The sequence below is a fragment of the Nymphaea colorata genome, chromosome 6 (assembly GCF_008831285.2).
Source record: "Nymphaea colorata isolate Beijing-Zhang1983 chromosome 6, ASM883128v2, whole genome shotgun sequence".
Lineage (NCBI taxonomy): Eukaryota > Viridiplantae > Streptophyta > Magnoliopsida > Nymphaeales > Nymphaeaceae > Nymphaea > Nymphaea colorata.
The window spans coordinates 4,878,870-4,904,899 of record NC_045143.1 but is presented as its reverse complement, the minus strand read 5'-3'; the positions used below and the strand labels follow the sequence as shown (position 1 = coordinate 4,904,899).

General features: G+C 40.1%; 2 protein-coding genes across 8 annotated transcripts in view; both read right to left on the bottom strand.

The window, feature by feature from the left end:
- LOC116256817 (beta-galactosidase 17) overlaps positions 1–21,029 on the bottom strand; it is a 34,779-nt gene extending 13,750 nt beyond the window's left edge. The window contains exons 1-11 of one of the 4 annotated variants that reach the window (XM_031633313.2): positions 20,695–21,029; positions 18,774–18,905; positions 12,405–12,600; positions 4,186–4,274; positions 4,024–4,104; positions 3,765–3,859; positions 3,460–3,530; positions 2,890–2,980; positions 2,701–2,818; positions 2,522–2,617; positions 2,386–2,434 (exon numbers count right to left, since the gene is read on the bottom strand). In XM_031633313.2, coding sequence (XP_031489173.1) covers positions 2,386–2,434; positions 2,522–2,617; positions 2,701–2,818; positions 2,890–2,980; positions 3,460–3,530; positions 3,765–3,859; positions 4,024–4,104; positions 4,186–4,274; positions 12,405–12,600; positions 18,774–18,905; positions 20,695–20,841 — 1,165 coding nt within the window. In that variant the 5' untranslated portion in view covers positions 20,842–21,029. The remainder of the gene's footprint in view (positions 1–2,385; positions 2,435–2,521; positions 2,618–2,700; positions 2,819–2,889; positions 2,981–3,459; positions 3,531–3,764; positions 3,860–4,023; positions 4,105–4,185; positions 4,275–12,404; positions 12,601–18,773; positions 18,906–20,694) is intronic. The other 3 variants (XM_031633314.2, XM_050078484.1, XM_050078485.1) reach the window with 3 other exon arrangements.
- Positions 21,030–21,620: 591 nt separating this feature from the next.
- LOC116256930 (NAD(P)H dehydrogenase (quinone) FQR1-like) lies at positions 21,621–25,902 on the bottom strand. Of its 4 annotated transcripts, none has more exons than XM_031633507.2 (4): positions 25,757–25,902; positions 24,944–25,037; positions 24,145–24,407; positions 21,621–22,182 (listed from the first exon to the last, which is right to left on the bottom strand). In XM_031633507.2, the coding sequence occupies exons 1-4, from the start codon at positions 25,777–25,779 to the stop codon at positions 21,951–21,953; spliced, it is 612 nt and encodes a 203-aa protein (XP_031489367.1). In that variant the 5' UTR covers positions 25,780–25,902; the 3' UTR covers positions 21,621–21,950. The 4 variants fall into 4 exon arrangements, with proteins under 4 accessions (XP_031489367.1, XP_031489366.1, XP_031489368.1 ...); XM_031633506.2 differs by lacking the exon at positions 25,757–25,902 and adding an exon at positions 25,439–25,694 and having other exon boundaries at positions 24,944–25,051; XM_031633508.2 differs by lacking the exon at positions 25,757–25,902 and adding an exon at positions 25,439–25,691.
- Between the last annotated feature and the right edge of the window lie 128 nt (positions 25,903–26,030).

The window sequence follows — 26,030 nt, the reverse complement described above, 5'->3', positions numbered from 1 at the left end:
CAATGACTATTCCTTTTAATTTAAGTATCTCTCTCAATGTGATGATGAAATGCATGATGTTGATGATAATAACACTGATGAAAATGATAATGAAGTAGCCAAGGATATAATCACATATCATAGAAGAAACCGGCAACATGATGTTGGTGAAGGAGAACATCATGAGACTATTGATCTCCAACCAACTCCACAAAGTGAAGAAAACCTTAGAAGATCCACTAGAAATGTAAGACAACCCAATAGGTTTGTGTCATATGAGACTTTTACCCCAACTCATAGAGCTAGAATTAATGTCATTCCCTGTCATTTTGAACTTTCTACTTTTAATGAAGCCTCCAAATATATTGAGTGGAAGAATGCCATGTTAGAAGAATTAGATGCCTTGAGAAAAACCCAAACTTGGGAAATACAAGACTTACCTATAGGAAAAAAGACTATTGGATGCAAGTGGGTTTACAAGGTGAAGACTAGAAGTGATGGATCTCTAGAAAGATATAAGGCGAGACTTGTAGTAAAAGGTTATACACAAGAGTATGGTATTGACTATGAGGAAACTTTTGCCCCTGTAGCTAGAATGACTACTGTTAGGACTCTTATTGCTTTAGCATCCATTAAAAACTGGAACATATATTAAATGTATGTTAAAAATGTTTTTTTAAATGGAAATCTTATGGAAGAAGTTTATATGGAAGTACCACCTGGTTTGTCTATTCCACAAGAAAAAGTTCTTAGACTTAAGAAGGCTCTTTATGGCCTCAAACAAGTTCCTAAAGTTTGGTTTGACCGTTTTAACTCTGTTATTTCTGATTATGGATTTCATTCATGTTTAACTGACACTGCCTTGTTTGTTAAGAATACTACTGCAGGTATCATAGTCTTCCTACTGTATGTTGACGACATGATCATTACAGGTAGTGATAAGGAAGGTATTAAAGAACATAAGAGATTACTACAGAAAACTTTTGAAATGAAAGATTTAGGTTTTCTAACATATTTCTTGGGTATTGAGGTTGCATATTCTACTAGAGGATATTTTTTGTCACAAACTAAGTTTGCTGCAGAGATCATTGCTAAATCAGGCATAACAGATGATAAGGTCACAGAAACTCCTGAAGCAGTAGGAAACAAAAAGAAGATTGATGATGGAATTCCTCTTATCAATCTCACTCCTTACCGACAGCTTGTGGGCTCTTTAATGTATCTTAGCATCACTCGGCCTGATATTGCTCATACAGTTCATAATGTGAGTCAATTTCAACATGCTCCATCAACCGTTCATATGGGAGCAGTTCTTCGTATCATTAGATACATTAAGGGAACAATAAATAAGGGAGTATTTATGTCTTCCTCTTCCTCCTTAAACTTGATTGCTTATATTGATGCTGATTGGGGAGGAGATCTAAATGATAGACACTCAACTACTGGTTTTTGTGTTTTTTTAGGAGAATCACTCATCTCATGGAAGTGCAAGAAGCAACAGAAAGTCTCCCTATCCTCTATTGAAGCTGAATATCGAGTCATGGCTACTACAACTATGGAAATTGTTTGGCTTCGTCAAATGCTTCTTGATATGAGAACAAGAATTGAAGAACCCACTGATTTGTGCTACAACTATGGAAATTGTTTGGCTTCGTCAAATGCTTCTTGATATGAGAACAAGAATTGAAGAACCCACTGATTTGTGCTGCGACAACAAGAGTTCTATCTACATTGCCAAGAATCAAACATTCCATGAATGAACAAAGCATATAGAGATGGATTGTCACTATGTTCGTGAATAACTTTTGAAGAAGACTATCAAGCTCCCATATGTCTCCTCCGAGTTCCAACTGATTGACTTCTTCACCAAGCCTCTATGTTCTCCCAGATTCAACTTTCTTTTAGATAAACTTTCGGTGATAACACCGTAAGTTTAAGGGGGGTGTTAAGAAATAAGATCTCATAGTGATATTGTAACTAGGTTTTTAGCTTAGGTATTTTACATTTTATTTTCTTTTACATTTTATTTTCTTTTTCTTTTCTTTTACATTTTATTTTCTTTTTATTTTCTTTTCTTTTCTTTTTGCCCTCCTCATTCTAGCCGTTGGAACTCCCAACGGCTAGAACCACTCTTCTTTAGCCTCTTCTTCTTTCTTGTCTCTTATATATATATTTTAGCAATCTCTTGTAGAATGTATGTTGTTTTACACAGCCATTGAGTTTTCTTTCAATAAGATTAATATCTTTTCAAGTAGCCTTAGTGTCTTTTTCTATCATATTCTTCTTTAGTGACTGTTATAGTCACATTTATAAATTCTGTCAAGCTTATGTAATCGGACGCAGGCGGCAACAGTCCATTTAAATCCAGGTGCAAAAACATCACTACAGATATTCTCTCATTTATACCTTTATATTTTGGATTATCCACATCCCCAGATTCTTGTATTGGAGCATCCTAACAGAGAGAGATTATGAATCAAGAACCAAACAATTGCTAATACATAGGAGCAAGTTTATTTCCATTCAGCTGGGGAATTCTCACGTAATCATAAGAAGTAAGGTCTGGTTTGTAGTCAGCAGAAATCTGGCCAGTATTTGCACCGCTATAGAAGCCAAAATTTGTTCCACCATGAGCCATCTGTAAGTGCACAAAAAAATATTGTTTATACCATATCAGAACATCAGCAACATATAGGCACTAGGAAGGGTTTCGCTACAGACATAGAGAACAACAGATGCATTTCTGGACAGTATATTATCTAATGCAGCAGCTGTCCATTTTGCATCAGTTTTAGCCATTTTTTCCCCCCAATGTGTAAGCCAACCAGTGTAAAATTCCCTGAAATAAGCATAATGCTCATAAGAAATAGCTTGAATTGCTGAAAACCTAACCATATATGGCATACTCACGATGAAAGAGGAGGTGATTTTCCAGGTGCATTATATTTTTTCTGCAACTCAAATATAGGCCAGGGATTTTCGCCAGTAGAAAAATCTACCGCTGCAAAATAAAGAAAAGAGATATAAATACATCTCCATAGCAGTGCCTAGACAACATTTTCATATGTATTATAACACTAAATTTTTTTTTTTTCCATAGGACCAGCATGTCCAGTCATGCTGAGAGACAAAAAAACCCAGATGCAGAATGCCATTAAGATGAGCCTTAATAGCTAATGCCTATAGATGGAACTTTCTGTGGAAAGATCTTTCTTTTTACCTATTTTCCCCTAGACATCCTTTGGCACTGGACTCAAGACATTTACAAAAGATTCTAAACATATATTTTATTGCCAATCCTATACTGAAAGTCTAAGCCGGTACTTATCCATTAAAAATAAATATCACAGATAAGTGGGCAAGAAATAGTTTATAACTTTATGTCTATAGGCAAGAAAATCCCCACTGTAAAAATGCATTGGTCTGATTATCATGAAGTTTAAAAAAAATTCCACAACTTACAATCTGAAGAAAATTTACCAGAAAAGACATCAGCTCCTCTGATAGTTCCTTTGTCAAGAGTTTCTCTAGTTCCACCATCAGTTGTATACCTGCAGAAGCAACAAGAAGGAATACATACCATGGTGAGTAAAATTGCAGACATTACACAAAAGCAAGTCTTCAACACACAGTGTGCATTACAATTGGTCCAAAAATATGTTTATTCAAATTGTTTTGCGTTTAACTAATCATTTAAGATAAATGGCTTTCTATAGAATAGACATATCTAAGGGCATAATCAGGAATTCTCAAGTTAAAGGCAAACAGCTTGAGACTGTTCTCACAAAATAACATCATCACCAACGTGTTGTCGAGCCAACTTCACTAAGCTGTGAAGATACGATTTGTCATCTCCAAATGATCCATATTCATTTTCAATCTGCACAAATTGGAACATATTCAAGGTCCACCTTACTAGTAAGAGGAATATGAGATAAGGGATTTCACCAGGAAGATAAATGGTGAAAAAGAAACGAATGCTGAATCAGCAAAATATATCTAGAAAATCTATGGACTGAATATTTGGCACAAAAGTGCACTTGCCTGAACCATAATTACTGGTCCACCATTATTATACAGAAGGGGAACAATCTTGGGCAGCAGCATGCTCCACCATTTCTCAACCTGCAAGAAAATATAAACCAAGTGATACACCTGCAATTTTCTCCTTGGACATACAAAATAGAGAATACTGATATCACATACAAAGACAAGATATGCATGATCTGATGATCGCAACCTGATAGGTGGTTCCACATTTAATAACCAAAGAGGGAAGCCTCCAAGATCCCATTCTGCAAGTAATATTAGATCATAGAAAACATAATACCAAATACGAGATGTCTAGAAGCAGAACATAAATTTAGTCCAAATCACAGAATAAAGAAGCAACACACTAACAAAATAATCAAAACTATTGTTGTGCATAAAGTTACACCCATGGTTGCGGGACCATCAGAAACATCATTAGGAGCTATTTCTCTTACCATCTATGTAACATGGACAGTTACAAAATGGCAAGGTACCCATGTTGACACGTGTGCAGCTGTGGACACAGCTTGGGTGCAGCTGCCGTGTTGTGTCCGGCCAGTGCACCCAATGAAAAATCTGTCCAATCGTGTACTTGGTCAATTTTGACAATGTCCAAAACTTAGGCCTTTTATTTTTTTAACTTCACATTGTACACACACAGTAAACTGTCAAAGGCTGTTCCTCCACAGCGGAAGCATCAGTCAGCCCAACCCATCTTCGATTTTTTGTATTTGGTGAGCGGTGGCTTTCCCTGGCAAGGCAGTGACCGAAGGCACTCGTCTTCTGTCAGTTTTCCACTTTGTCTTCCTTGCTTCAATTGCCTGTGCTCCAAGAAGAACCCTCTTGTTGTTCTGCTTCGGTTTTCCAGTTCTTTTTTCCTTTCTCTATCGCTCTTTCTCTCTTTATCTCCACCTCTCACTCTCTCTTTGTATCTCTGCCTCTTTTCTTAGTTTATTTCACAGTTTTGCAGTTTCAATTAGATTTTTGTTTAAACAGGACTGTAAAATCCATGCATATTCTGTGTTCGTGTATACATATAACTGTTAGCGTATGGAGGTTCGGGTCTATTCAGACCCGATCCACTTGTTTTCTAATCCACACGCCTAAACATACTAGGCGGTGGCACATCTGTAAATGTTATATAATTTGTGTACATTTTGTTATAACCTGATTAGGTTTATTCTTTAATATAGCTTAAGGATCACACGGCTAAAACTGCCGGTGACTCTCTTTCTCCATTTGTCTTCTCTTCTACTTCTTCTTCTCATTCTAGCAGATTTCAGACGGAGAGACGTGCATAAGCAAAGATTCTTACATGGTATCAGAGCCAGGTTCCCTCGTCCTCCGGTGAGTGGTTTCAGTTTGACGTGATTATCCCTAATCTGCCCTAAGTACTCATTTCTGGCGTGGATATCCCTCATTTCTGTTTCTGCCTTGAATCTTGTGTGATTTGCCCTAAATCCATTTGCCCTAATTTCAGTCCGTTTTTGCCCTAATTCTGTTTTCTACCTCAATTCTGTTTTCTGCCCTAATTCTGTTTTCTGCCCTAATTCCGGTCCGTTTTTTGCCCTAATTCTGTTTTCTGCCTCACGTTGTCTGCCCTAATCATCTTTATTCAGTCATGGATCAGCCGACGCCCTCTCTTCTATCCTCCAGTTTTCTCTCCCAACTTATTTCCCAAAAATTGAATCATAGTAACTATTTGACTTGGAAACGTCAAATTGTTCCATTTATTAAAAGTCATAGACTCTATGGGCATATCGATGGCACTACTCCAGCACCTCCAAAATATATTTACCGTGAAGTGAAGAAGACCGTAGTGGGAGATCAAGCTATTGGGGCTTCGGCTGGAAGTGAAACTAGCATTGAATATGATACTCTTACGGAAAGTAATCCTGAATATGATGTTTGGCTGGCCCACGACCAGTCACTTGTCGCATATATTACTTCTACCTTGTCAGAGGAGGTATTAGGAGGCATTGATGATGATTTGACAGCCTTAGAATTGTGGTCTACCCTTGCCACAACGTATTCTCAAGTATCGGAAGCACGGTTTCTGCAATTAAGAAGACAATTTCAGGATATCAAGCGTGGGACGCGTACAGTTTTGGAATATCTGAATGAAATAAAAAACGTAAGTGATCAACTTGCTGCCATTGGACATCCTGTCAGCGATAAAGACAAAGTGCAACAAGCCTTGAGTGGCCTGGGAACAGAGTTTGATATTTTTTGCACAGCCTTGGAGGTTTTACCTATCCTCCCATCTTTTGAAGATCTGAAAGCCAAGTTATTTCAACACGAAGCTAGTCGTGTCCAGCGACAGAATTTGACTTCTCCCCACAGCCACAATGTATTGTTCACAGGAACACATGCATTGCAAGGGAATCGTACTCGACCTTGGACTCCTCAGGCAGGAATGGGAAGAGGGATTCTCCCGACACCACCAGGCATGAATACTACTGTTGCCACATCTAGAAGGGTTCCAACTTGCTTTTATTGTAATAGGAGGGGACATGTGAAATCAGAATGTTGGCACAATCCTCAGAATAAGAATAATCAAGTCAGGCGTGAAAACAAGGCAGCAGCAGGGTCCGTTTCATCCTCATCTAGCTCAAATCCAACATCAAATGTTTCATCGGAGGTGCAACAACTTCTTATGACAGCCTTATCTAAGCTCCACTTGAAGCAAAATGAGCAAGGAGAGTGGTATGTGGACTCTGGAGCAGCAGCCCATGTTACTGGTGACACAGGTACTTTATCTAGTGTTTTCCCTTATTTAGATCAAGGCTCAGTTGTCACGGGAGATGGTTCCCATCACACAATATCGCACATTGGAAATGCACAAATATCTATGGGTTCCTCTTCCATTCCATTAAAGGATGTCTTTGTTGTTCCAAGTGTCAAGAAAAATATTATCTCAGTGTCCAAACTGATTGATGATACTCACTCCTTTGTTGAATTTACACCGTCTTCTGTTTATGTCAAGGATGCTCGAACCAAGAGGACGTTCGCTGAGGGCACTCGCAAAGGCGACATGTATGTTCTTGAAGAAGCTCCAAAGTTGTCAAAATCTCACTCTTCAGATCCATCCTTTTCAATTCATAGTGAAATCAATGTCGCAGAATATAATAAGCCATCCATTTGGCATGGTCGGTTAGCTCATTGTAGTCAGTCTTTTGTTCGAAGTCTTGTTGCAGACGGGCTCTTAGATAAGTCCAGTCTGAGTTCAGTCAGTGAGTCCAGCATGTGCTCGAGTTGTCATCTCTGTAAGAGCCATGCCCTTCCTTTTCAATTAATAAATAAAAGAGCTTCAAAGGTTTTTGACACTATACATTCTGATGTTTGGGGGCCTGCTCCAATTCCTTCTTCTTCTGAGAGTAGATATTATGTTATTTTTATTGATTCATATTCCCGATATACTTGGATTCACTTCATCAAACACAAATCAGAAGTGTTCCGCCTGTTTACTCAATTTCATGCTTTGGTTCGGAACAAATATTCCAGCAATATTGTGCATTTTCAATGTGATGGTGGTGGTGAATTTATTTCTAATGAATTTACTGAGTATCTACTAGATAATGGGATCACTAGACAAACTTCATGCCCGCATACACCTCAGCAAAACGGAATTGCTGAAAGGAAACATAGGCATATTGTTGAAAGCGCCCTTAGCATGATGCATGACACAGACTTACCTATGACATTGTGGACCGAGGCTTTTCATACAGCTGTTCATGTTATAAATCGACTGCCATTGGCTTTGCTTGATGGAAAATCTCCATTTTTTCTATTACATCAAGAACAGCCGTGTTATGAAGATTTACGTGTTTTTAGATGTGTGTGCTATGTACATGTTGATGTTTCCTTACGAAACAAATTTCAAGATCGTGCTGTTTTGTGCAGATTTATAGGGTATGCAGAAAATTACAAGGGTTATAGGTGTTACAACCCTAAAACTGGGCGTGTACATATTTCACGGCATGTTGTTTTTGATGAAAGCAGGTTACAGGACTCCAAGGCAACTTCTTTAACACTCAAGGACAAAAATGAGGTTTATGATACTTGGTTACATGCTGAAATCTTAAGACAAGGGGCGGAAAAGTTGAATGAACACAAGGAGCAAGCTGTTAATGAACCCGAAACACCTGTCAGTAGCTCCTTGGACAGCGTGCCTCCATTTCCTCAACCCAATGATCCACCTCCATATAATCGATTTTCAAGCCTGGTGTATTCTAGGCGATCAGTTCCTACGGCAGAACCTACCGCAGTTCCACGCCAGTCACAACGCGTGAGACATCCTATTGATGGATGGGTGAGCTATAATACTTTTTCTTTGGATTTTCAGTTGTTTATGACAGAAGTCAACAAAAAGGTGGAACCAAAATCTTATCACCATGCGAGTAAGGAAAAATGTTGGGTTGAAGCTATGAATGAGGAAATGGCAGCCTTACATGAATGTCAAACTTGGCAGATTGTTCCTCGTCCAAATACTAAGAATGTTGTAGGTTCTAAGTGGGTTTACAAGCTGAAATATAAGCCAGATGGTAGCATTGATCGACATAAGGCGCATCTTGTGGCACGCGGGTTCACTCAACAATATGGGGAAGATTATGATGAAACATTCAGTCCAGTCATCAAGATGGGAACAATACGCGTGATTATTTCTCTTGCAGTCTCATATGGGTGGCCTCTTTATCAGTTAGATGTTAAAAATGCATTTCTTCATGGGATTCTTAAGGAGGAGGTCTACATGGAGCAACCCCCTGGCTATACTACTCATGATCCTCAACAATGGGTTTGTAAATTACAAAAATCTCTATATGGGTTGAAGCAAGCTTCTAGATCATGGTTCGATCGTTTTTCTCATCATATACAACAAGTTGGTTTTCTCCAAAGCTCTCTCGATCACTCTTTGTTTATCTATCATTCCGGAGAAGCTACCACTTGGTTGCTTATATATGTTGATGATATTGTTATCACTGGGAACTCGACATCACATATATCCTATGTTAAAAATATGTTGAAGCAAGAATTCAAGATGAAGGATCTTGGCGAATTACGGTATTTTTTGGGTGTTGAGCTTGACAGGACAAATGATAGATTGACTCTTACGCAGCACAAGTATACCCTAGATGTTTTGGACAAGGCAGGCATGACTAATTGCAAACCCATAACTACTCCTAGTGTTCTAAACACTAAGTTGACTTCATCTGATGGAACTGCAGCATATTCCGATCCTACATTCTATCGCAGCATTGTTGGTATGTTACAATACCTCACTTTTACTCGCCCAGACATAGTATATGCTGTAAATCAGATTTCTCAGTTCATGCATGCCCCCACAGAAGGACATATGGATGCCGCTAAGCGGATATTGCGGTATCTCAAAGCTTCTCTTGGAGATGGACTAGTCTACACAAAATGCCCCAATCTTTCTCTTGGACATAGCATATATACATATACTGATGCAGACTGGGCAGGCGATCCCGATGATCGACGATCAGTTTCAGGCTTCTGTCTTTTTCTTGATTCTAATCTCATCTGTTGGAGCAGTAAAAAGCAGCGTGCTGTTGCACGATCCAGCACTGAGGCAGAGTATAGAGCAATGGCTGCAGGGACCGCTGAAGCATCATGGTTACGACATTTGCTTGGAGAGCTTAATCTTCCTATTGCCCAATCATCATTACTATGTGATAATCAAAGTGCAATAAAAATTGCCTTCAATCCCATTTTGCATAATCGTACCAAACACATAGAGATTGATCAACACTTCATCCGTCAGAAGGTTGAAGAAGCCGAGATCGTGCCTACTTATATATCCACCAGTGAACAGATAGCTGATATCTTTACTAAAGGACTCACAGGGCAGCATTTTTGGGACTTGAAGAACAAGTTATGCATGGTCAAATCTCATGCACAACTTGAGGGAGGCTGTTAGCGTATGGAGGTTCGGGTCTATTCAGACCCGATCCACTTGTTTTCTAATCCACACGCCTAAACATACTAGGCGGTGGCACATCTGTAAATGTTATATAATTTGTGTACATTTTGTTATAACCTGATTAGGTTTATTCTTTAATATAGCTTAAGGATCACACGGCTAAAACTGCCGGTGACTCTCTTTCTCCATTTGTCTTCTCTTCTACTTCTTCTTCTCATTCTAGCAGATTTCAGACGGAGAGACGTGCATAAGCAAAGATTCTTACAATAACTGTGGACTGTGAACACTAAACACACGGACATGATATTGTGACTTGTGTGCAACTGCATCATTATTCAGCAAATATGAGGTTCCTAGTTTACATTTTTACTACTTATCTGCTGACCATGTAATCTTGAAGTCTGATAGTGTTTTTACCATATAAATATGATCTTATTTGGCACTTATAATCTTATCCTTAAGTTTGTCTGTCACTTGTCTTTATCAGATTTTGTTTATGTTTATCTGTTGGTGTTGTTTAATCATATGAATATGAACTGATTTGGCAATTACAACTGATTTTTGAACTTTGTTCGTCTGTTGCTTTTATCAGGTGTTTATTTTTGTTTTCTGTTTGAGTGTTTTCACCCTAACGCAATATATATATATATATACACACACACACACACACACATGGCCATGTCATTGTACCCAAGTTTTTCCGAAAGTCTCCACACCCACACCAATACCATATGACATAGCTTACCAGTTACCATATTTAAATTATTGCCCAATCATGAAATCCAGCAGAAAGGATCTAATTACCAATGGGACAAATTGTCACTCATAATAAAAAATAACTTTCTGAAGGAAAAAATTCTTTCAATGATATGGCACCTTGATGAATGAAGTGACCATCCAATTAGGGGTATTCCAGCTAGTCAAACGGAAAGCAAATTTAGAAAAGTTGCCTTTCTCCATAAGATGTAACAACCAGATACCTACTTCTGGGCTCGGGTTCCGGGTTCGATGGAACCCAACCCGCCTCCTAGCAGTTTTGACTACAACCCCAAAAAAGTTAGGAACCAGGACAATCATCTCATAATGACCCCCCTTTATAAGCCCTTGAAGATCCCCCACAATCTTCAATACTGGACCGAATTTCTGAGGTGTTATAATCCACCCCCCTTAAGGCACACTTGTCCGCGCATGTAAGACCCTAGGTCCGAGTGTTGAACCGGCTCTGATATCACTATAACAATCAGAGACCCACTCCTGGGCTCGGGTTCCTAGTTTGGCAGATCCCAACCCGGTCCCTAGTAGTTTCGGCTCCAGCCCCAAAAAGGTTAGGAACCAGAACAATCATCTCATTAATGACCCCCTTTTATAAGCCCCTTGAACATCTCTCACAATCTTCAATACGAGACTTAATTTCAGGGGTGTTGCATAAGAAACTCACACAGATTTGCTGAAAAAATATATGGGATTTCAATAAGGTGAAGCAAGTCTGAGGTTGCTGCTGCCAGTCTGCCAGTGAGCATCAAAGAAGAAGCTGCACCTTATTTAAGAATTCAAGCAAGGAAACATACCACGACCTCCCTATTAAGCTTTCAACGAAGATTTTTGCACCTTGAATAGATTATTGTGAGAATACATATTCTATTCATGCCACATGGACATGAGATCCGGTTGGCCATACTCGCATTGGAAAAAAAGACCCTATAGTTAGCATGGATAGCAATTTATATTACACTAAAATACAGTTGTGATAATAACTTATAATTTTCTTGCTCTTATTACCAACTTACGCATATTATTCAAAAAAAAAACACGTATAATACCTGAGAAATAAGTCAGCCATATAAAAAGACAATTAGACATGTCTTTTTTAAAAAAACGCCAAAAAATAATAAAAAAACATAAAAAATAACACGTATAATACACGTTTTTCATATTTTTTATTAATTTTTATTTTTTTTATAATTTTCAGGATTTAAAGCATTACCATTCTGGACGAAATAGGCAAAGGAAATGTTTTAAAGTTTTAAAAAAATTGCCGAGATATTCTCGAGATATACAACTTTGTCGTATTATACCCGAGAAATTCCTCGCCACATAATACCGTACACGATGTATGTGACAGTGTCACATATACAGTTTGATATTGTTGCTTATTTAATTGCTTGTCTTTGTCAAACTATTTCTTACGATTTGTTCCCACTGCTTGTTAGAACTGAAACTTTACCCAAAATAGTATCATGATTCCTTTGTCATTTCATATACAACAATTTTTGTAATCAAGAGAAACTTTCCATGACTCACAAGAAAAGGAAAAAAGAGCGACAGAGAGAGAGAGAGGCTTGATCAACTTTCTTAAGTTTGAATAATCATAATATAAAGGTGCTCACATGCATAAGCATTAAAATATTCAGTTTTTTGTAACCTAGTATCCAGTTTCAGATGTAAGGCTCACCTGCACATATATAAGGTCCAGCACGGAGCATCACAAGAAACCCTAGTCTGTATGCAAGATTCAGAAATGCTTCAATATTTGCTATTCCATCAAACACAAACTGATGCGGTTGTGGCTCATGAAGATTCCATGGTATGTAGGTCTGAATGGTATTCAAACCCATAGCCTTTGCCTTAAGAAGCCTATCCTCCCAATACTGCAAATGGTGGAATAATGAATTTTGAAAAAAATAACATACACAAACAAGTAAACAACAAATCTACAAAATTTCAGACTATTAATAGAACACGTATGTAGGACGGAATAATGTACAGTAAAGTACAGCAATCCATAAGCTTAATAATTCAATCAGATGTGTAGAAACACGAACCACAGAGAGAGAGAGTGGAGAACAAACACACAATCTACGTGGAAAACCTCAGAGAGAGGTGAAAAACCACGGGGAGGCTCTGACCTAGGGGCTCACCGCAACCCTAGGAGAGAGAAAAATATATTTCACTTAATTCAACACTAAACACAAGTGACAATATAAAGAGGGAGAGAGGAGAAGCCGCCTAGGGTACCGAGCCCGCCTCGGTACCCGCGCCCCATAGAACCGGGTCCAGATATGGACCCGGTTCCCATAACAACATATTCTAACACTCCCCCTCAAGCTTGGCATACATGTCAAACATGCCAAGCTTGCTAACATTCTTTTCAAATAAAGAAGTACAAAGCCCTTTAGTTAGGACGTCTGCAACTTGATCTTCAGACTTCAGATATGGCAGAATCAGCTCCTTTGAGTCAATGCGTTCCCGGATAAAATGACGGTCAATCTCCACATGTTTGGTCCTGTCATGTAGAACTGGATTATTGGCAAGATTAATCGCAGATTTGTTGTCACAGTACATCTTCATTTTATCTCCCAGTTCCACACCAATATCAGTCAAAAGAATCTTCAGCCACAGCATCTCTGTAACCCCCATTGCAACAGCCCTGTACTCAGCCTCAGCACTAGACCTCGAACATACTTCTTGCCTCTTACTTCTCCAAACAACTAGGTTAGCTCCAAGAAAGATACAATACCCTGTAGTAGACCTCCTTGTGTCAGTACAACCTGCCCAATCTGCATCTGAGTAGCCCTCAATAGTAAGTTTGTCTTGTCGAGTATACAGCAGCCCTTTTCCTGGGTCATTCTTTAGATACCCCAACACTCGTTCTGCACTCTTCCAATGACAATCTGTGGGAGCATGCATAAATTGACTTAGCACATTTACCGCATATGTGATATCAGGGCGAGTTAGAGTAAGATAGATAAGCTTACCGACTAGCCTCTGATATCGCCCTTTTCCTTCCTCATCCAGAGTGGTGCCCGTCTTGATACTTATCTTAGTTCCCGACTCCATAGGAGTAAGATAGGGCCTACAACCAAGTTTACCTGTCTCCTTTAGTAAGTCAAGAGTGTACTTCCTTTGATTCATAACCAGCCCTGTCTCTGATCGAGCAATTTCTATCCCCAAAAAGTATCTCAGCTTACCCAGATCCTTGAGGTCGAATTCTTTAGCTAATCTCTCTTTCATCTTTCTGTTTTCTTCTTCATCACTGCCCGTGACAATCATATCATCAACGTAGACAAGGAGAAGACTCACCAGACCATCTCTCTGCTTTATGAATAGGGTATGATCTCCATTTCCTTGCTTGTACCCAGTAGACTTCATAACGATCCTTAGTCTCTCAAACCAAGCTCTAGGCGACTGCTTCAAGCCATACAAAGCTTTCTTGAGGTGACAACATTTTCCCTCTTGAACATACCCGGGAGGCATGCTCATATAGACTTCTTCCTCCAGATGGCCGTTCAAGAACGCATTTTTAACATCAAGCTGGTCCATGCGCCACTTCTTGTGCACAGCAAGAGCAAGAATAACCCTCACAGTCTTCAACTTTGCAACAGGGGCAAAGGTCTCAAGATAGTCGATCCCATACTTCTGGCTGAACCCCTTTGCAACCAGACGAGCTTTATATCGATCTACAGTGCCATCAGGTTTGTACTTCACGTTGTAAACCCACTTAGAGCCAACTAAGTGTGTCCCTTTAGGGATATCAACAACTTCCCATGTTTTGTTCTTAGCTAACGCACCCATCTCCTCCGTCATAGCATGTAACCACTTGGGATCATCCTTAGCATCATCCACCGACCTGGGAATAACAACTTTGGATAAGGTTGTGATAAAACATTTGTAATTTGTACTGAGCTTAGCATAAGAAACAAATCTCTGAATAGGGTGAGAAGTACATGACCTGGTGCCTTTGCGCAAAGCAATAGGGAGCTCTTCATTCAATGGACTTGGGTCATCCGGGGAGATCACAAGATTGGGATTGGTTCTATCCTCATCACCAACATCTTCCACAGTAGCTTTCTCCTTTCTGACATAAACCTTGCCAAACAAGTGATCCCGGGCAACAGTGGGCTGAGCATCCACCGTGACCTCTTCCATATGACTGCCCTTCTCATTACTGACCGTGATCGTGTCAATCACACTGGGACTAACCTTGTAATCCAAAAACTCCATAAACTGAATCAGCTGATTAGAGGAATACTCTTCCCCTTTGTTCCCAAGACACTCCCCCTGAAGAGTATTCGCCGGAAAATACGACTCATATTCATGAAATGTGACATCCCTCGAAACATATACTTTGGAAGTAGTGGGATCCACACATTTATACCCCTTCTGAGTGGAAGAGTACCCCAAGAAAACTCCTTTAATAGACCGGGGATCAAGTTTTTTGAGAGTAGGGCTATGATTATGCACAAAACAACTGCACCCAAAGACACGAGGAGTAAGAGGCCACGGATTCTGAGTAGGCCACAGGGTAGAATAAGGAGACTGACCATCCAGCACTCTAGTAGGCATACGGTTAATGAGATGTGCACTAGTGAGAAGTGCATCACCCCAATACCGCTTCGGGACATGACGTTGGAACATAATGGCCCGGGTAACATTCAATAGATGACGATTTTTACGTTCAGCTATACCATTCTGAGGAGGGGTATAACTACAAGAGGTTTCATGAACAATACCCTTTCCTTTCAAGAATTCATCAAGGGATTGGGAGACATATTCTCGTGCATTATCCGTACGGAAAGCTTGAACAGTAGTATGGAATTGAGTCTCAACAAAGGCAACAAAGTTTTTCACAACTGCTGGAACCTCACTACGTTCTCGCAACAAGTACACGAACGTACATCTAGAGTAATCATCAATAAGCGTCAAAAAATAGTGACAACCACCACACGTGGGTACTCCAGAAGGACCCCAAACATCGGAATGAACTAAGGCAAACGGATGAGTGGATTTATTCAAAGAAATAGGGTATGAAGCCCTGACATGTTTAGCCAATTGACACACTTCACAAGCGAATGAGTCAATGGAGACAGAAGCAAACAAATGAGGAAACAACTTCTTTATTAACTGGAAGGGGAGATGTCCAAGACGCTCGTGCCATCGCAGAACAGTAGATCTATCATTCACACCAGACAAGTGACCACTCGTGGCAGAAATCAACGCTGAAGCAACTTGTACCGGCAGCCTGTAGAGCCCATCAGTAACCGAACCAATCCCAATCTTCTTCCCCGTCACCAAGTCCTGCAGGGAACAATGATCAGCAGAGAAAATTAGATTACAGTTTAATTCTTTAGTAATACTGCTGACAGAGAGTAAGTTCACAGGAATATTTGGAACATGCAGGGCATTATGGAGATGGTATTTGTTCAGCAGGGACAAGCTCCCTTTCCCAGCCACAGAGATAGAAGACCCATCTGCCATAGACACGCGTTGCTTGCCAGAGGAAAGTTGATATTCTTGAAAGAGTTTAGAGTCCCCTGTCATGTGGTGAGTGGCTCCACTATCAACAATCCAATCACCAAGAGAAGGGTTACCTTGATCAGTCGAGGCAACGAGGGCTTGGGCTAGCTGAGCCCCTTCAGACGTGGAGGACTCCTCAGGGGTAGTAGATAGACGGCTGATGTACGCCTGTAGCTCCTTGAGTTGAGCAGGAGACAACTTGGACTTTGCACCACTAGAAGAATTGCTCTGACTGGAATCAGACACAGTAGGGCTACGCTTGCCAGAGGGAGGACGACCTCTGACCAGTCTCTTCTCGGGGTGAAGATCCCAACAGAAATCCACCGAATGCCCCAACTTGTGGCAATGAGTGCAATGTCGGGCAGGACGCTGCCCAGTCCCTGAGGCACGGCTGACAAAGGCAGAAGGGCCATGACCGGTGTCAAGATGCATCACCTGGCGACGTTGTTCTTCAGACTCAACACGAGCATATACTTCCTCTATCCCCGGAATCTCATCACCATTAAGAATCTGGCTACGAATAGACTCAAATTCATCCCGCAGGCCTCTCAAAAACAGAAACGTACGGTCCATCCATTCCTTTTCCCAGTAGAGGGAATGATCTGAACCGCACGTCCACTCATCAGTCACATGATAATCTAGCTCCTCCCATTTGGTCTTCAGGGCAGCATAGAAGGCAGCAACAGACAAATCACCCTGTGTCAGAGAGTAAATACTGCGTTTAATCTGATAGGTACGCAGATGTCTCTTCTTGCGACCATACATCTTGGCAAGCACAGTCCACATATCAAAAGAGGTCGGCTTCCGCAGAATGAGGGGCTGGATATCGGATGACACGGAGCTGATAATCCACACCTTCACTTGGCTGTCCTCCAACGCCCACGTTGCCCATTGAGGATCAGATTTGATGGGCGCAGGTTTGTCGCCAGTGATGTAAGAGAGACGCCCACGGCTAGTAATCCCAATCTCGAGAGCGGCAGACCAAGATAGGTAATTGTCCTTGGTCAGACGGATGGAGGTGACCTGGAGCGGCACGTTCTCAGTCTTGGAGGCGTTGCCCGTGTCAAGAACGGCATCTTTTTGAGTCCCCATCGCTTCTGCCATCACAAACAAGCACACAGCAACAAGAGGCAACGGCGACGGGAAGGAGGCAGCGGCGACGGCGGCGGGAATGAGGCAGCGGCAACGGAAAGCAGGCGACGGCGCAGCACAGAGGCCACCCACGGTGGCAGAAACAAAGAACGGGCCAAACGGAGGACCGCGGAGGCGCAACAGAGGACGGCGGAACAGAGGACGGCAGCGGCGGAACAAAAGGACGGCGGCGGCAGAGCAGGGCGACGTCACAAGTGCAGCAGCGGCGCCGGAACAGAGGACGGCGGCGGCGGAACAAAGGACAGCGGCGGCAGAGCAGGGCGACGTCAGACGGGCAGCAGCGGCGCCGGAACTTCAACGGCGTCGGGCAACGAAAGAACTTGACGATCCTCGGAAAAAAACGCTTCTCCAACTCCGCTGGCTCTGATACCATGTAGAAACACGAACCACAGAGAGAGAGAGTGGAGAACAAACACACAATCTACGTGGAAAACCTCAGAGAGAGGTGAAAAACCACGGGGAGGCTCTGACCTAGGGGCTCACCGCAACCCTAGGAGAGAGAAAAATATATTTCACTTAATTCAACACTAAACACAAGTGACAATATAAAGAGGGAGAGAGGAGAAGCCGCCTAGGGTACCGAGCCCGCCTCGGTACCCGCGCCCCATAGAACCAGGTCCAGATATGGACCCGGTTCCCATAACAACATATTCTAACAAGATGAAACGACATTTCCATGAATAAAGCAACATCAAACATCTACCAGTAATGTCTTAAGATGGTATAACCTGATAACATATTATAACCTGATAAAATATTCTTGAATAATAACTCTGCATAGTTGCACTATACACATCATGAAGATGTAGGAAGAAACAGCATAGGAAACAGAATGTGGAAAGCTGATCATTTTGTGCTACAAAAGGATTTGGGAAGCTGAAAGTGTGACATACAAAGTAAGCAAAGTGCGTGACTTTTTGGCTACAAGAGCAGAATTTGCACATAAATTCATGAGGAAGTGAGGAGAGCAAGCAAGGATTAATAAATGAATAACAAATCCTAGATGCACCTTACGTTAAGGAATAAAATGAAAAACAACATTCAGATGGCGATATATCATACATGTGCAGGGCATGATATGACAAAAATGCAAAAGAAGAAAAAAGGATGCAATTATTTTACTTAAAAGTCTTGAATATTTTGACATTGCCAAGTGCCAGCACAAAGCAAAAGTCCAAGTTTTCTCTGGACATCATGAAACTTTTACAACGAAGTCTTTCAATTCTTCATCACTGCACTAGTTACTAACATGACAATAAAAGCAGGCGTACATAGCATCCAAGATTATTTATATGAAGAAAGTGTGATAATTGGAAATGGAATGGCAAAAATTTGTGCAATTGTTTTCAGGATAACCAAATAACCAATAACTTACCTCTGGAGGAATACGGAAATAGTGGACATCACCACCAATAATCTGGAATGGTTCATTATCCTTCCAGAACTTGTCATGCAAAATCTCAAATCGTGGAGCCTCATCCTGCAAGTTTTTCTTTTCAGCAGGACTCTGGCATGGTATCCAAACATTATTCTCAACAAAAAAACATGATTCAAGCAAATAGTAGCATGGTATGGTTTATACGGAAGCTAGTTAGATATCTACAGATGTGCATACTGTTATTCTCACGCAGAACTCTTAACATAATCAAATGTCAAAAGAGAATTCAAAAAAATAAACACTTCTCATTCATTGCTAAGGAGTAAGGACAATCACAAACAGTCTCGCTGCAAATCTAGAAGAATATATTTCAGCTTTTGCACCAACAGATGGCTCCAGATGACGATTATCAAGAGCCATGCAATGGGCAAGATATACTCCAATTGTGATGCACTAGTAAATGGAGATATCCGATTTAAGTCTTGCGACGGGGCAATAGTTGAGCAATACATGGAACCATATCTTTCTTAGCCTAATAATCATGGATTTCATTATCCACCAAGCACAAGATATTGTTTACTTGCAAACATAAGTCCACACCAATACAGATTGAAGGAACTCCCGTACAGCAACTAGAATGGAGATGTCTAATGTCATTTTGCACAACCTCTGCCTTCTGTTTGGTTGAGCGCAGAAACATATCCAATGGAAGTAAAGAACTGGTCTTATACAAAGTGTCTCGGCCCCAACATTTCATGGATATAACCTTAGGATATGGGACTACATGCATTGTCATGTTTTCGCTCTTGTGCAAGCCCTTCTTACCTATGCCAATCGCCCTAACTTTTTAATTCGTAAAAATTAAAAGAAAAAAACTTCAAATACAACAATTTTTTTGGGAATGCAAGATTGCTTGTAAAGATGAGTTAGGATTTCCATTTTGAAGGAAACAAGTCTAATTTTCTAACAGAGAAGACGAAATATTCATGCGCTTTTCTTTTGAAGAAACAAAGAAAAGATTGCAACTACTTTTGGAACCTTTTGACCTTAAAACTTCACGGTTTAGTGTTTAGTGCTAAGGAATACTTCCCTTCTGATGGTACAGAAGTATTTCAACTACGATCAAATCCTTTATGTTGATATTTACTAAATGCAATTCTATCCAGGATCTAGCATTAGGTTCACTCAATATCCATAATTCTTTCTAGTTGGGTAATGTTGGATTCTGTCTCTAATCTTACGAAGAATGCCAATATCTGTTAAAAGAAACATATTATAAGCAATAGTCAGCTACATAAAAAAGAAAGTGGGAGTATCTCAAGGTACTGAAAAGCTAACAGCATTTATGACTGACATACAAGCGGGAAAAAAGTCAATTTCTAGGCTTAAAAAACAAAGTGTCTCACAATCATGGTCAACTAAGACAAACTTTATTTCAGCACAAAACGAATCATCCACAAAAACTTTCGAAGAACGAGGAAAAACAAAAAGCAAACTATCTGCGCGTATGAACCTGGTCTCTACAAGCCAGCTCATTAAATCAGACGATGTGATTTGTAAAACGAATAGGTTATCAAAATTAGGCAACGAAATAAGGATTGCAAACGACATATAACCTCCATCGACTTTCCGCTTGATTACTTTGCCTGCTGACCGCCGATGACCTCTGCTTGTCTTTCCAATCATTTAAAAATAATAATAATAATAATAAAAGATAATTACGTTCAAGGACTACTAACATCAGTAGCCCTAAAGGAGTAATTCACGCTTCTTTCCCGTCAGTTTTTTAGCTATTTCTGAAATTGCATTATCCAGCTTCTCCGACCAAAAAAACGCGACCCATAAACTTTAAAGATTATTCCTAGAGAAAAATCTAGGAAAAAATAGAGAGAGAGAGAGAGAGAGAGAGAGAGAGAACCTTAATGCTGTGACGATGAGGTCTGGAGGAGGAGACGGCAGGAAGGGGAGAGAAAGCCGGGAAAAAAAGTCCGATGGAGGCGACAAAAAACAGAAGCACAATGACTTTTCTAGTGGATTTCCGCCTGCCCGTCTGGGACGACGCCATCGGCTCTGTCTCGATCGATCGACCGAAAACGTCGGAGAGAGCGGAAGCGCGGGACTGGCAAGCTTTTGCCTATGAGTCCGAGATCGGGTTGCCCGATGGTCGGCTGACCACAAAATGCCGCGTGGCTTCATACACTGTGCTCAACAATAATGACAGGATCTCTGTCTGGAGATAAAGTAGAACGCACTAAATTGGTGGTCGAGTGCTTCGTGGGCCGGAATGCGGCGGACTTATGGCGAGTTAATTGACTTTGCGAGCCGATAGCTTCTTCTTTACCCCCAGCTTCCGTAATTATCTTAAGGCTTTCTATATTTATTAAGCACTCGATTTATTAAGCACTCGAACAAAACGGATTATAATAACACAAACAAGCCAGTTGAAATTTTCAGCCCAAAAACAAATTTATTCACTTTCTCCTTAAGCACTCCTAACTAGTTTTCGAAATTTGATGTTGAAGTTGTCAAGCAAAAATTGGTTTTCTTATAGTAAAACTACATTAGTAGTTAACTACAGAAAAGAAATGAGTGAGCAACAAAAAATTCATAGAGATATTCTTTAATCATCTTGCTAACCACACGTCACGAAAGGATTTGTCAAGCACAATAAGGCAAGAACGATTTTTTTTTTAAATCTATAATTCAAGGATAAAATTGAGTTTTCACTTTTTATCTACAACTTATGTTTTTATTAGTGTTCACAAACTTTGTGGGCTGAACAAATGGCATGAATTTATTCTGCAAGATTATGTAGTCCGAGGGGAGCTTGATTTGAATCCCATCTCTCTAACATGGAGACTGTCATTACATCAGCTATTCCTATTCAATGTCATGAGCAATCAACTTTTTACATTATTATCTCTGAGCATGACGAGTGACAAAAGCAAGAGGCCTTTTGATAAGAAGAACAGTGTTTTTGGAATACATCATCCAAAAACTCCCTGCCCTTGTTTCAGAAAAGAAAATCTGATTGGGAATATTATTCATAAATTCAACAATCAAATGCTAGACATATTAACACTGATTCCTGAAACAAGAACGTCATGTTCTTGGATCATGTTTTCCAAGAATACAATGTTTCCAAGGCATTTCCAGAACCATCACTCGAGTAGACTAAGAAGCTCCATTCATTTTCTTGGCTATTAGAGCAGTGTACCTCCCCTGATGAAATGCTTGTTGTAACTCCAGTTCTGATGGCTGGCGAGTGCCATCCCCAGCAAATGTTCCTGCTCCATAAGGGCCTCCACCCTTTACTTCATTCATCTCGAACATTCCAGCCCCAAATGTGTAGCCTATGGGAACATATACCAGTCCATGATGCACCAACTGGGTAATGGCTGTTAACCTGCATAGGAAGTTGATGCTTTCAGATCATAATAACATTGCTCTAGTTCCAACAGTGGCACCAGCAAGAAATAAGAAATAAAACCTAGTTACAAAAGCCCGTTTGGCATCAGGCAGAAAACACCTGCAAAACAGTTTCCTTTTTAGCTTTCTTTAACCTCTCTTTATTCTCGAGCGGCCAGCTCAGACACAAGCCCTCCTCATCTGAGCTTGGCTTCCTGCAGCAGGAACCAAGCTTGAGCACTACCACTCAAACTCTGTTCAGTGAAATTGAGCTTACTTTAATCGTGGGGTCTAAGACTCTGAATGCCATGAGAAAGCCAACATGGGTTATATTTCACAACATTATTATCTTTTTTGTCAAAATTGGTGGTTTCTTCAAATTTCCACTTCCCTCTTTTTACATGATGGTCATGGAAATAACTTAATATCTTCATTATGTGTGATATTAGTCTCCACTTAAATTTCAGTACAGTAGGTTTTGCTGCTGGGGAAATGCACAATTCATGCACCAGACAATGCATGGAAATATAGCAACGTACATAATACAATATCATTAATGTCAGTAGATTTATGTCCATGAAAGTCTATATAGCTGAATTAGTTGATGAAGAGGCATCTGAACATTCCGTTTAACTGTCAGACCATTCTAGAGGTACACTTGTTTAATAGTCCATTCATCTGGTTCAGCAAGTATTCTAGAGGTAAACTTTGAATGCCCTCTGTAATTACATAGCTTGAAAGTCCATAATCAGGAATAACGTTTTGGAGTTTAAAACGGCGAGGTTTTTCTCGGATATAATATGACGAGCTTGAAAAAAAGGGAAAAATACGATAAATTTTTAAAAATATTCAAAAACTAAAAATAGGAAAAAATAAAATAAGTGAGAAAATAATAACACAAACATCAAAAGATAAGTAGATTTGCAATAAATAAAAAATAGAAAATGAAAAAAAAAACTGTTTGGCATAGAAAATGAAAAAAGTGAAAAAAAATGCATTAAAATGTTTTTTTTTTGTTTTTAACGTTTTTTTTCAAAAAAATGCGTTTTTTAGTTTTAAATGGCATTTAATTTTCTCACATTTTTTTCGTGGTTTTTCGAAAATAATGTGTTTTTTGTGACTATGCTTGAAACTAAACAACTTCCATTGTAATTATATAGCTTGAAAGTAAGCAACTCCTATTGTCACTCTATAGCTTGATTTGGGTGCTGTTAAGAGTATACACAACCTCAGAGTAGGCAACTGAGTAGTTCATAAATGTTTGTTTCATAGTACAATCTTACTTTTGTACAGGTAGGAAGTCTGCCTTGCTCCACCTTATCCAAACAGCATGCACAGTTGTAGGTTGCCAGTAGGTATGCAGAAGGCTGTCAAGGGCCCGGTCTGACTTGGACAGTTCATTACTGCCATAAAGAATTTTGTCTACATTCAGTCCTAAATTTGACTTGCTTCGTTAGAGCCATGAAAATGCTAGGCATTCACTCGTCCAAACTGACACCTTATGCCATTATAATGTGGTTTACAAATAATGTTTGATTGAAAAAGCTAAAAAGACCAGTGTACAAAGTTATTGTGCACGATACTTATGAGAGCAAGCAAAATTTCTCGTCTAGTCAAATTGAAATGAACTCCTTAGAGAATTAACCATAGCCAGTTGAATGAAATATTATTCATTTGAACACATGAACGGCTGAACCATGACAAGCTCAAAGGGGAAACATGTTTTAGCATTAAAATTTAAGGGATGTGAAGTTACAACCAGAGTTGGAAAGTGTGACCTATAAGTCTACTCGCTGTGCATCATAATAAGTTAACAACCTCTCTCTAGAAATGTGGAATAACGTGCTTGAATTTGCAATGATCAAAACTGAAAATAACTGCAAGGACCAAAACTACAGAAAGCTAGAATATGATTATGCTTAGAACAAAAGAAAGCTACTTGTGGAGTTAGCAATCTTACGGTGTAGTCTCCTGGCCACCACCCTGAGATCCTGTGCTATAGAATAATCCTGCTGGTTTCCCAGCGAGCGCTTGCTCTTTCCACAAACCTCCAGTTGCATCCATAAAAGCTTTAAACTGAGCTGCCATCATTCCATAACGGGTGGGGAATCCAAATATCAGTGCATCGGCCTCAACTAGCTGACGTGGTTGAATAGTTGGAACTTCAGATCTCGGAGGAACATTCATTTTTATAAGCACTTCCTTGGGAAGTGTTTCTGGAACCTGAAAAAATAAGCGACAGAATGAATTCAAGACAATAGGTTTTGCACAAGCTCCGGATTGAAACTGAATGGAAAAAGGACTCCTGATTCATGGTGTTTCACTGATGCAGGTACTAGGCAAGTGTCACATTAAGGCAAAGTTTTCAGACGTAAACATTGAATTCATCCAAAAGTCAGACAACTTATCGTTCGACTGGTCGCACAAAGATTGAATGCCCACATCATTCAATTTTCCATGGCACTTGACAAATACAGTGCTTTTGTTCCTACATCATTTGTGCAGTCTTGTGTGTGAATATCAAGGATGCCGGAGTTGACAACAATAGTTCACGATTTTTTGGCAATTCACTTAGGAACTACGAACACAGAATATCTTCATATGCATTTCCTGTAAAACTGAAAATTAAGGTGGACTAGGGTTCATTTGAACAAAAGCACAGAAGCAGAACATAAAATTGGGGAAAGAACAGGCAAAAATCACGAAAGTAGGAAAGTAAAGATCAAGGAAACATTTTGAATGATTTAGAGGCTCTATACCTGCCACAAGAAAGCTTCCACTCCTGAAACTGAATCGGCTCCCTTTTTTATCTCTTCTGCCAATCTTTCCACATGCCCATACATAGAATAGTACCTGGAGGAGAAGAACTGAAAATCCAATTAGAAGAATGTACCCCGAGCCATGACCAATAATAGTATCATGAATTTCTTCCCTGCCAATGGAATTTAACAGATAACCAGACGGTCCAACTAGATTGAACCACATGATTAGAATGCATAAGGCGCCAGGCTTTTAAAATGCTTTAAAGCAACGGTAAAATGACGCGGGAATAAGGGAACTCGGTTCTGATGGATGTGGAACTCGGGAATTGGTGATTCTTTCCTTCGTTTTGTTCCTTTTCCATCTTATTATTTTCTTTAGTGCCAGAAAAGTGGGATTTCTGTAAACAAATTACAACAGCTCCTCAATCAACAAACGATCGACCTTGAAAATTTCACAACCCAAAACGAAGATGGCACTCAAAATCACTATACCGGTGCATTCAGCATCAGAGCTCGTCGGTTTTCCTCCATCAAAAACAGGACAGAAAGGAGAATTCGAAAGAGTCAGACCGAATTCCAGCAAATTCCAGGATTCACAACAATTCAGATAATCAACAAACCATCCCGCAAACCAAATCTTGAAAAGAAGAACTCAAACTGAAGCTCCTTCCGCTCCTAGAGGAAGCATATCTCAATCAACTTACAGAGAAAAGCAGGTGAATTAAGCAAAATTCATCCCCTTCTTTTCCGGGATAAACGCGGCATCAACCATATAGCAAATCCGAAGAACCGTTTAACACTACTACTTACACGATGTAAATTTTGATGGTCATCGCGTAGCGACCGGAATCCGGAAGAGGGAGGCAGAGTCTCCGAAGAACGCGTCGGCCTCTCCGCTTAGTGCCACCCGGTTTTTTAACCGCTCTGGTGGAGCAGTTTTCTGTCCACCTCCATCCACAATTAAAATTTTCATTACGACGCCACCAACGTTTTTGCCCGAAAAGTTTGTTTCACGGTTAATCTGAGATATTTATAAATTCGTTTCTTTCCAAGTAAATTTTGTTAACTCGCTACTTACAAAGTC

What these genes read in the sequence shown, in the direction of transcription:
- LOC116256930 (XM_031633506.2), bottom strand. Translation starts at nt 25,477, where the DNA reads ATGGAGGAAAACCGACGAGCTCTGATGCTGAATGCACCG. An exon ending in CTCTGATGCTGAATGCACCG is followed by an intron (nt 25,052 to 25,438) that starts GTATAGTGATTT and finishes TTGGATTTTCAG; the next exon opens with TTCTTCTCCTCCAGGTACTA. An exon ending in TGGAAGCTTTCTTGTGGCAG is followed by an intron (nt 24,408 to 24,943) that starts GTATAGAGCCTC and finishes TTATTTTTTCAG; the next exon opens with GTTCCAGAAACACTTCCCAA.